We start from the raw sequence: 11,145 nt of genomic DNA on the forward strand, positions 1-11,145 counted from the left end.
ACTTTGACTTCAAACCTATGATTTCCCTCACCCTTACTTGAGTGAGCGTAATCAAAGTAAGGGTGAGAGTAAGCATCATAAGAATATGACTGACACATTGTTTTTTAATACATTAAAATATGTTTTAAAATCTGCAAAATCAGGCAATCCAAAATATATATATATATATATATATATATATTTTTTTTTTTTTTTTTTTTTTTAAAACGACTTATTTAACCCCTTAAGTCCGGCGGACGTATATTTACGTCCTTTTAAAAGCGGCTCTAAACGCCGCAGGACGTAAATATACGCCCGCCGTTTTTTTTTTACTTACCCGGTCGCCGGTGGTCCCACGCCGGCGATCGCGGTTGGGGGGACTCCCAGGGAGCCCCCCCGCGGCAGATCTGCCTCCTCCGGTCCCTCCCGGTCATGTGAGAGTGAGGTCCTTGCGAGGACCTCACAATCACATGGCCGGTATAGCTGGCTCAGGCATTGCCAGCAGGGGGACCAACTGTAATGACAGTTGGTCCCCCTGCTGGCTGAAAATAAAATAAAATAAAGTTAAAAGTGTAAAAAAAAAAAAAAAAAAATATATATATATATATATATATATATATATATATATATAATATATATATGATCTAAGTATATATATATATATATATATATACACATATACACACATACACATACACCGTCTAGGTGTATTTTAATATATATATAATTATATATATATATATTAATATCAAATTACACGTAGACTGATACTGATTAAATATATATATATAATTATTGTTATATATATATATTTATAAATAATATAAAAAAAAATATATGTAAATACGTAAAAAAATAAATAAAAAAAATAATTAAAAATAAAATATTAAAAAATATATAGATGTGTTTTATTTCGTTCTAACTGTATTGTGATATTAATATATATATATATTTATATCAAAATACACGTAGAACGAAATAATATATATATCTATATACATAAATATATACGTATATATCACTATATATATACCTATATATAAGTAAAAATATTTAAAAAAAAAAAAATATATATATATATACACATATGTGTATATATATACATATATTAATTCTACACATATATTTATGTAATAATTTTACATAATTAGGTATCCTAATTAATTACAATTAGCGGGACCTGCCTGACAACCCATGCCGAAAGTATAGGGAATTTAATTTGCTAGCACTATATTTAACCCTATAACTTTCCAAGACACCATAAAACCTGTACATGGGGGGTACTGTTTTACTCGGGAGACTTCGCTGAACACAAATATTAGTGTTTCAAAACAGTAAAATGTATTACAACGATGATATCGCCAGTAAAAGTTACGTTTTTTGCATTTTTCACGCACAAACAGCACTTACACGGACGATATTACTGCTGCAATACTTTTTACTGTTTTGAAACACAAATATTTGTGTTCAGCGAAGTCCCCCGAGTACAACAGTACCCCTCATGTACAGGTTTTATGGTGTTTTCAAAAATTACAGCGTCAAATATAAGGCTTGTGTTTCATTTTTTCACATTAAAATTCGCCAGATTGCTTACGTTGCCTTTATGACCCTATGGTAGCCCAAGAATGAAGATTACCCCTATGATGGCATACTATTTGCAATAGTAGACAACCCAAGGTATTGCAAATGGGGTATGTCCAGTCTTTTTTAGTAGCTATTTGGTCACAAACACTGGCCAAAATTGGCGTTTTTTGCATTTTTCACACACAAACAAATACTAACGCTAACTTTGGCCAGTGTTTGTGACCAAATGGCTACTAAAAAAGACTGGACATACCCCATTTGCAATACCTTGGATCGTCTACTATTGCAAATGGTATGCCATTATGGGTGTAAATTTATTTCCTGGGCTACTATACAGTCTCAAAGGCAACGTAAATAATCTGACAAATTTCAATTTCAAATGTAACACGCTATATTTGACACTGTAACTTCCCAAAACACCATAAAACCTGTACATAGGGGGTACTGTTTTACACGTGAGACTTTGCTGAATACAAATATGTGTATTTTATTGCAGTTAAAGCAAACAGTATTATGACATTGACAGTTAAAATGTCATGTAGAACTAAAAAAAATCAAAAAAAATCTTATTTTCTCCCATGTTTTTCATATTAAATTATGTTTCATAGCTAAATATTTGATATTAAATGAAAGCCCTGTTTCCCCTGAATAAAATGATATATAATAAGGGGGGTTGCATTTAATATGAAAGAGGTGAATTACGGTTTGACAGACATATAGCGCAAATGCCAGGTTTTGTTTACATTTTGTTTCGTTCACAACTTGTACATTTGGCTGTGGTGTTAAGGGGTTAAAGCTTTTGAATGTTGCCTTAAGCCATCAACATGACATGGCTTGACCAGTCCAGGGCCTCTTATTTTGGTCTGTAGAGTCTGAACTATTAGTCTGTCAACCAAGCATTGCAAAGGTACCAAAAAGAATGATACTATAAATTAAATTAGAATTGCCTTGTCTTGGTCTTTTTTGCAGTATTTTGTAAACCCTCTTGCACCTAATGTACATAGTGAAGTGTTTTCAACTTTATTTCCTTCTCCTCCTCATTTAGAATTAATTCAGCAAACAAATCTCACAGAAAAACAGTACATTGCTGCCATCCACAACCGCCTGCAGGACAGCCAGCAGTGGAAATCTCCAGGCTTGCAAGCCACCGTTCGATTGGCGTGGGCTCTCACCCTGCGCGCGGTATCCCAGTTACTGGAAGTCACAGGTATATCAGATGAAAAAACGTTACATGGCAACAGATCATACTAATGATTTGCACATAAAAGCGCAAACTATTTCAAGGTGTCCCATATTGGTGAGTCATCAACTAATTTTAGCATGACAGGAAAATTTGGTATGTTGCATAATTAAATATATTTTAGTTTGTGTATATATCACATAATATGGAGCCAGTCACAGGACTGCAGTATAGCTACCTTTCACTGCTTCTTCTTTTACCATGGCCTCTTAGCTTGAGATGGGCATTGCAGTATACCTAATGAGGATGTTAATCCATTATTTTTGCTTGCATTGGAGTCCATCTCAAACTGTTCTTGCTGATGACAACGTAATTTTTTAACAGAATTCACATTAAGTTTTGTGTGCTGGGGATCTAACTTGTGCAGATGAATTTGTATGTATGGAGTTTCAAGCAGAAACGTTGCACATACCAATTCCTTCCACCATTACCACTTCAAAACACTGAAGTTGCCATAGTATGGACTGTAAGCTTGATTGAGCAGGGTCCTCTTCAACCTATCGTTCCTGTAATTTTTCTTGTAATTGTCCTATTTATAGTTAAATCCTCCCTCTTATTATATTGTAAAGCGCTATGGAAAATTGGCGCTATATAGATGGTGATGATGATAATAATAATGGTGGTTGGAGCAACTCTTTAATTTAATATGCATGTTAGACCAACAAATAATGATCCCTCTACACAAATAACTGGGACAGCTTTGCACTAAACTGTTGTAATTTTCCAACCAATACTTCAGGTGTGTGATTGCAGTGATGTAAAAAAATGTTCTATACTTTAACTTAAAGCTGTTTTTTTTTTTGTTTTTTTCATTATCTCTGGCAGAATTTACAGAAGCAGACGAAGGCATGGCAGAGATGGCTATAGTTGGAAATGTCTTCCTTTTCCTCACTGAGGCCGTTGTGGGATCAGAGAGCTTCCATCAGGAGGAATTTTTCATTCGCAGGATACATAAACTGATCACTGATTTCCTCACTCTAATGCCCATGAAAGTAGGTTCCCATTATGCATTTGTCTTAACACTTGCTTTCTGTCATGCACAGGAAATTCAAATGAACTGTACTTCACTCTACTCTGTATGGTGCCAGTGCAGAGGGAGCAGGTGCACTGTTACCATGCACCATGTAAAGCAGAGATCTGAAACTCTACCAGGCTACCAGATGTTGATGATCTAAAATACCCAGAATTCTTTGAATTCAGTAGGTGGCCAGAGAAATTCACATTTCACTAAAATATAAGCTCTATAACATATGGAAACCCACCGCTGCAGATGCTAGTTTGTGAATTTTTGTTGTGGAACCATGGAAAAACTGCTCATAAGCTGTATTTTGACAAAGTACTTTTTAGATGTAGGACTCTTGATAGTTCAAATTAAATGTTTGCAATATTTGCAACTTGTCAGAGGTAAACAGAAATCTAGTTGAAATGTAAGCTCAGTTATTAATTGGAACCTCAAAGCTTTAAAGGCCTAATATACATTTTTCCCACATTAGGTGAAGCAGTTAAGAAATCGAGCGGAAGAGGATGCCAGATTAATCCATATGAGCATTCAAATGGGCAATGAACCTTCTACATCACTGCATCGAGATCTTGAGCACCTCATGTTACTGGTAAAATCATATTCTCAACCTCCTAGAACTGTTCCTGCTTCAGGTGTTCTGTATATGTAGAATACATTGAAGAGGGTGTATTACGTATATGTGACCTTACTCTGGCTGCTCACATGTTCCTTTTTGCATGATGTAGCCAGCGAGGCACAAATCAAGATGAGTTATTCTGAAAGTCATTTGGCAGTGGATGTACTCTCACTAGGAGCAGTGCCATTGTTATTCAAAATATGGGAACATGTGCCCTCTTTAAAGGAGATATATAATTGTTTTGTCCGGTTCCTGAAGGTTCTTAAACAGGGATTGTCACATGACAACTCTAGTTGTTACCAATGGATTGTTTGGAATTTTTATTTATTTTTATATTTTATAATTTGCATTCTATGTATGGCTATTCTGGCACAGTCAGAGCATACCATGTAAATAAGTTAATCCTCATGGTGTAGTTGGGGTGCATGCATGCATGCACCCCATATTATGCCTCCATCGCGCAGAGCGTCCATAGGAAAGCATTAAGAAATGCTTTCCTATGGACACTATGAATGCACGTGCGGCACTTGCCGTGCATGCGCATTCGGCTCCGCTGACGTCAGATGGGGGAGCTGACGTCGGTGGGGGAGGCAAGGTCACCAGCGCTGAGGGAGCCCGGTGCTGGAATAAGGTAAGTGCCTGAAGGGGTTTTAACCCCTTAATGTCAGGAAAACGAGTTTGTTTTCCTGACACTATAGTGATCCTTTAATATTGGAACATGCATCACTTTCAAACAACCATCTTATTCAAAATCTTTATCTTTGAATGAGACCGTTGCCTCACTCTGCAGACAGAAAAAAGCAGGTAAATACACTGAAAAAATTATAAATGCAACACTTTTTGTTTTTGCCCCCATTTTTCATGAGCTGAACTCAAAGATCTAAGACTTTTTCTATGTACACAAAAGGCATATTTCTCTCAAATATTATTCACAAATCTGTCTAAATCTGTGCTAGTGAGCACTTCTCCTTTGCCGAAATAATCCATCCACCTCACAGGTGTGGCATATCAAGATGCTGATTAGACAGTATGATTATTCCAAAGTGCCTTAGGCTGGCCACTATAAAAGGCCACTCCAGAATGTGCAGTTTTATCACAGATGTCACAAGTTTTGAAGGAGCATGCAATTGGCATGCTTACTGCAGGAATGTCCACCAGAGCTGTTTCCCGTGAATTGAATGTTAATTTCTCTACCATAAGCTGTCTCCAAAGGCATTTCAGAGAATTTGGCAGTAAATCCAACCGGCCTCACAACCGCAGACCACGTGTAACCACACCAGCCCAGGACCACCACATCCAGCATCTTCACCTTCAAGATCGTCTGAGACCAGCCACCCCCCAGCTGCTGCAACAACAATCTGTTTGCATAACCAAAGAATGTCTGCACAAATTGTCAGAAATCGTCTCAGGGCAGATGGCAGAGTGTGGGTGATCGGTTTGCTGATGTCAACGTTGTGGATCGAGTGGCCCATGGTGGCGGTGGGGTTATGGTATGGGCAGGTGTAGGTTATGGACAATGATCACAGGTGCATTTTGAATGCACAGAGATACCGTGACAAGATCCTGAGACCCATTGTTGTGCCATTCATCCACGACCATCACCTCATGTTGCATCATGATAATGCACGGCCCCATGTTGCAAGGATCTGTACACAATTCCTTGAATCTGAAAACATGCCAGTTCTTGCATGACTAGCATACTCACCTGACTTGTCACCCATTGAGCATGTTCGGGATGCTCTGAATCGGCGTATACGACAGTGTGTTCCAGGTCCTGCCAATATCCAGCAACTTCGCACAGCCATTGAAGAGGAGTGGACCAAGATTCCACAGGCCACAATCAACTACCTGATCAACTCTATGCGAAGGAAATGTGTTGCACTGCATTAATCAAATGGTGGTAACACCAGATACTGACTGGTTTTCGGAACCCTACAGACTCCACAATACTGTAAAACTGCACATTTTAGAGTGGCTTTTTATTGTGGCCAGCCTATGGCACACCTTTGCAATAATCATGCTGTCTAATCAGCATCTTGATATGCCACACCTGTGAGGTGGATGGAATAGCTCCGCAAAGGAGAAGTGCTCCCTAACACAGATTTAGACATATTTGTGAACAATATGTTAGAGAAATAGGCCTTTTGTGTACATAGAAAACGTCTTAGATCTTTGAGTTCAGCTCATGAAAAATGGGGGCAAAAAGTGTTGCATTTATAATTTTGTTCAGTGTATGAATTAAAAAAGAAATCTTATTTACTTGCTTTTTTTCTTATAATTTCCATACCTGCTGGGGTAGGGGGCACTGATCTAACCATTAGAATCCTATCCCTAGGAATGCCGGGATTACTGACAGAGTTACACGTGGGCAGTTGGAATATCTTTTCACCTTGCAACAGGGGGCAGAAGATAGACAGACATCCTAATGATCAGTGTTATCAAAAAGAGCGGGCTCCGGAGTCATTGTGCTGTTGCACAATGAGGCAGTTATTAGTGGACTAGTCTGAAACTGAGATGTATAGGCAAGAGGGAGGTGGGGCGAGGAGCCTTAAGAAACTCTGCTATCTGAGCGATTTGCCCAATAATGCAATCTGATCAATTTTAAAGTAAGTTTTATAAATATTACATACTTTTCAAGGTTTTTCTTGCTTTGTTTTGGTTTTATATTTATTTAAAAATGTTTGCTTGCTGGTTTAAAAAAGTAATTGTAAAGTTGTGCATGCCCCTTTAACAGTAAGGGTAGAACAGAGACTCTCATTGTTAAAGCAGCTCTGTCACACACCCCCAACACCTCATCAGTATTTCATAATGATAAAATCTTTATAAAATACTCCCTGATATTTCTATGCGGTCGAAAGGTATACGCAGACAATATTGGGACTACTTTGTCTTAGTATTGTTCTTATTCTTGATAACACTTGAGAAAGGACAGAGTTACCTTTGTCAAGTTTTGTCATTCCCAAGCCTGCTGTAGAGAAAAAGGTTCTGTCTCATAGGATCCTGACTTTTGTACTCTCAAGCACGTGCTAGAGTACATCACTGACGTGGGCTCATGAATGCTGAAGAACTAGGAATTGAAGAGTACTTGCAAGAAGACTTTGGCGGCTGCCACAAGAAAAAGCTTCAGGTAAGTATAACTTACCTTCCACTGCACAACATGGGACACCCAGAGGAGCAATCACCAATGGGGAAGGAAAGGGGGCATCTTTTGCAAATTATGCAATGACTACAGGCTGGAACAGAGCTGCTTTTAATAACTGTAAATTTAAATATCTATGTATGGATTTATATATTTACCTTTTTGTGTCTTGACATTAGCTTGCATACTCTGTTACTGATAACAAGTGGTAGTAATGTATTTTACTCTCTAAACCTGGCAGATTGGCTCAACATACAAGGATGACCCCTTTCATCTTGAACTGGCTTTAGAATACTGGTGTCCTGGCGAACCTCTGCAGACTACAACCATTATGGGTTCTTACCTCGGTGTTGCTCACCATAGGCCTCCACAGCGCCAGGTATGTGTTTTGATTTAGGCAGTTTTCGGTGATTTCTTGAGAAATCTTGTGTACAGTCAGATTCTGTTTCTTGTGTACACTGATCAGCCATAACATTATATTAATACAATGGCACCTGTCAAGGTTTACTATAATAAGCAGCAAGTGAATGGTCAGTAGTTTAATTTCATGCGTTGGAAGCCTGACAAATGGGCAAGTGAAAAGAACTGAGGAACTTTGACAAGGGCCAAATAGTGATAGCTAGGTGTCAGAGCATCTCCTAAACGGAAACTATGGGGTGTTCCTGGTATGCAGTGGTAAGTACCTAACGAAAGTGGTGCAAGGAAGTACAATCTGTGAACTGGCATGTGACGAACTCACTACTTCTCATAATCTAAGGACAATTCCCCTCTAGTTTGGTGTTATAAGTTTCACCGAACACTTATAAGTTTCCTCAGTTTGGCAGCTGCAATCTACTGAACACCGAATACCCACATGGCTCATTAATCACAAACTAACCATATACTTAAGTGCTCTCTTTGTGGCCGCCGTTCATATAACCGAACAACACGTGCTGTGGAAAACGGCGGTCATCTTGTCTCACGAACGCAGGCAACGGGACTTGGTCGTCGAGCGTATGGAACTCAGTCGGATACATCCACGTGCAAACCTCTGTAATCTTGCATCAACGCCTGCTTCTGTTCCCAACAAGACAGGAGAGCGTAGTTAGGTAGGAGACGAACAATCACTACCTATGAGCCAGGAAAAAACAAAAGTGACCGACTGTTACCACTTTTTCTCTTGAACTAATTTGGGCAGATGCCACACGTGCGGTTGGTCAAAACTTTACCCCGGTGGCGATTTGGCTGTATTCGTGGGATCTGAGCGCTATTTAGACACTGAGCACTCAGATCCTGGCTATCAGAGGATATAACACTTGTTGGGTAGTTGGATAGTTGGTTTAAGCAAATGCAGGCTCTCTTATCTCCCAGACACAGAGGCGCCTGGGCGAGCTTATTGTACAAGTGAATGGAGATCTGTGTATATAAACAGGCCACTGGGCCATAATTATTATTATTACTGGCATTTATAAAGCGCCAATATATTCCGCAGCGCTGTACAATTGGGAAAAAGACAAAATAAAAACATATCAATACAATAGGTAGAGAACCCTGCCTGTGAACTTACAATTTAAAACATTCTTCTTGTATCCTTCATCAAGTCTTGGCTGATATTTTGGTGTTTGATGTTTGGGTCTCTAATAATATGAAACTATTTCACCTCAGGACTCGGGAGATTTAAAACGGATATAATCAGTTGGAGTATGGGGAATCCGTTACACAGCATCAGTGTCATGGCGCAAGGCTCATTGATACTCATGGGAAGCGAAGGCTAGCCCATCTGGTCCTATCTCACAGAAGAACCACTGTAGCTCAAATTGCCGTAAAGCTAAATGCTTGCCATGATAGAAAGGTGTCAGAATAGAGTGTATTGCAGTTTGCTAGGTAAGGATCTGCATAGCCGCAGACTGGTCAGAGTACCCATGATAACCACTGTTCAGAGCCAAAAGCACTTTCAATGGGGACGTGAGCGTCAGAACTTCACCATGGAGCAATGGAAGAAAGTTGCTTTGTCTGATGAATCCACTTTTCTTTTAGATCAGGTGGATGACTGTTAATAGCTCCCGACTGATTCCTCTTCTGCAACTGTCACTAGTCTAATACTATCCTTACCTTTTTGTGTCACTTTACCCCACTCCCTCTAGCATGTAAGCTCATTGAGCAGGGCCCTCAACACCTCTGTTCCTGTGTGTCCAACTTGTCTGGTTACAACTACATGTCTGTTCGTCCACCCATTGTAAAGTGCTGCGGAATTTGATGGTGCTATATAAATAACATAATAATAATAATAATAATGACTGGGTGCTTTTTTTTTTTGTTTTTACCTGGGAAGAGATGTCAACAGGATGCACTATTGGAAGAAGGCATGCCGGCAGAGGAAGTGTTATTTTCTGGGCAATGTTGTGCTGGGAAATCTTTGGTCCTGGCATTTATGTGGTTGTTACTTTGTCACGTACCACATATCTAGAGATTGTTGCAGACCTCGTACAGCACTTCATGGCAATGATGTTCCTTGATGGCAGTGGTCTCATTGAGCAGTATAATGCACCCCGCTACACTGAAAAAAATTGTTCAGGAATGGTGTGAGGGTCGTGACAGTGTCCAAGGTGTTGCCTTTGGCTCCAGTTTACACAGACATTAATCTGATTGAACTTCTGTGGGATATGCTGAAACAACAAAGTTGATCAATTGAGGCCCCAACTTTCACCAGGCAGAAGTTAAAGAAGTTGATGCTAATGTCTTGGTGCCAGTTACCATAGAACACATTCTGTGGTTTTGTGGAGTCTGCCTTGATACATAAGAGCTGTTTTGGCAGCAAGAGGAGAGCCTAAACACTATTAGCCAGGTGGTTTTATTGTTCTGGCTGATCAGTGTATACAATGCTAATGACACTACCATTTAAATTTAATGCATGCCCTAATGTTTGTGCGTACTGACATATTTCTGCTCCAGCACACATGAAACAACTTGTGCAAGATATTAACATAGTTAATCACTGTCCTGGAATATTTACGGTATGGGTAAAAGACAGGTGGGGAGGTTGCTCTTCCTTGTTGTCTTCAGGTTAAATCTGGGTTCTGGAAACAAACTTCTAAAAAGTGTGACTTTCATGATATCACACTAGTAAAAATACAATAAAAATATTACAATCTTTTAAAGAATAAAAAATAAAAGAATTATAACTGAAATAAAATCAGATGTACACATTTACAAAGATGGATGGTGTTTGCTGTGCTGGTCACTAACAATGGCTTTAATTTTTTTATTTTTCTTATTTATTCATTTATTTCCATCGAATCATTAATCACTTTCCGGTTTCAGATCGTGTTGTCAAAGTTTGTGAGACAAATGAGTGATCTTCTTCCTGCCACTCTTTACATACCTTATCTAAAGATGCTTCGGAGTCTGTCCAGTGGGCCGCAGTGTGCGCATTACTGCTTTGGTCTTCTAAAATCCAATGGTGGTGGTCATGGTAAGAGTTACAATGAGAAATGCAGACTATGCACAACTAGGAGTCATGGCATGCCACATGGTCTTTTAGTATCAGTAATGTAATGGTTCAGCAGGCATTTAATCCCAAATTGGGA

The 11,145-nt window shown here is 39.0% G+C and overlaps 1 protein-coding gene across 3 annotated transcripts in view; it reads left to right on the forward strand.

The window, feature by feature from the left end:
• Positions 1 to 11,145, forward strand: part of NUP205 (nucleoporin 205) — a 74,930-nt gene that overhangs the window by 12,551 nt on the left and 51,234 nt on the right. For all 3 annotated transcript variants that reach the window (XM_063447556.1, XM_063447557.1, XM_063447558.1), the window contains exons 7-11: positions 2,609 to 2,770; positions 3,629 to 3,795; positions 4,297 to 4,413; positions 7,821 to 7,958; positions 10,880 to 11,030. In XM_063447556.1, coding sequence (XP_063303626.1) covers positions 2,609 to 2,770; positions 3,629 to 3,795; positions 4,297 to 4,413; positions 7,821 to 7,958; positions 10,880 to 11,030 — 735 coding nt within the window. The remainder of the gene's footprint in view (positions 1 to 2,608; positions 2,771 to 3,628; positions 3,796 to 4,296; positions 4,414 to 7,820; positions 7,959 to 10,879; positions 11,031 to 11,145) is intronic.

This window comes from Pelobates fuscus, chromosome 3 (genome assembly GCF_036172605.1).
Source record: "Pelobates fuscus isolate aPelFus1 chromosome 3, aPelFus1.pri, whole genome shotgun sequence".
NCBI lineage: Eukaryota > Metazoa > Chordata > Amphibia > Anura > Pelobatidae > Pelobates > Pelobates fuscus.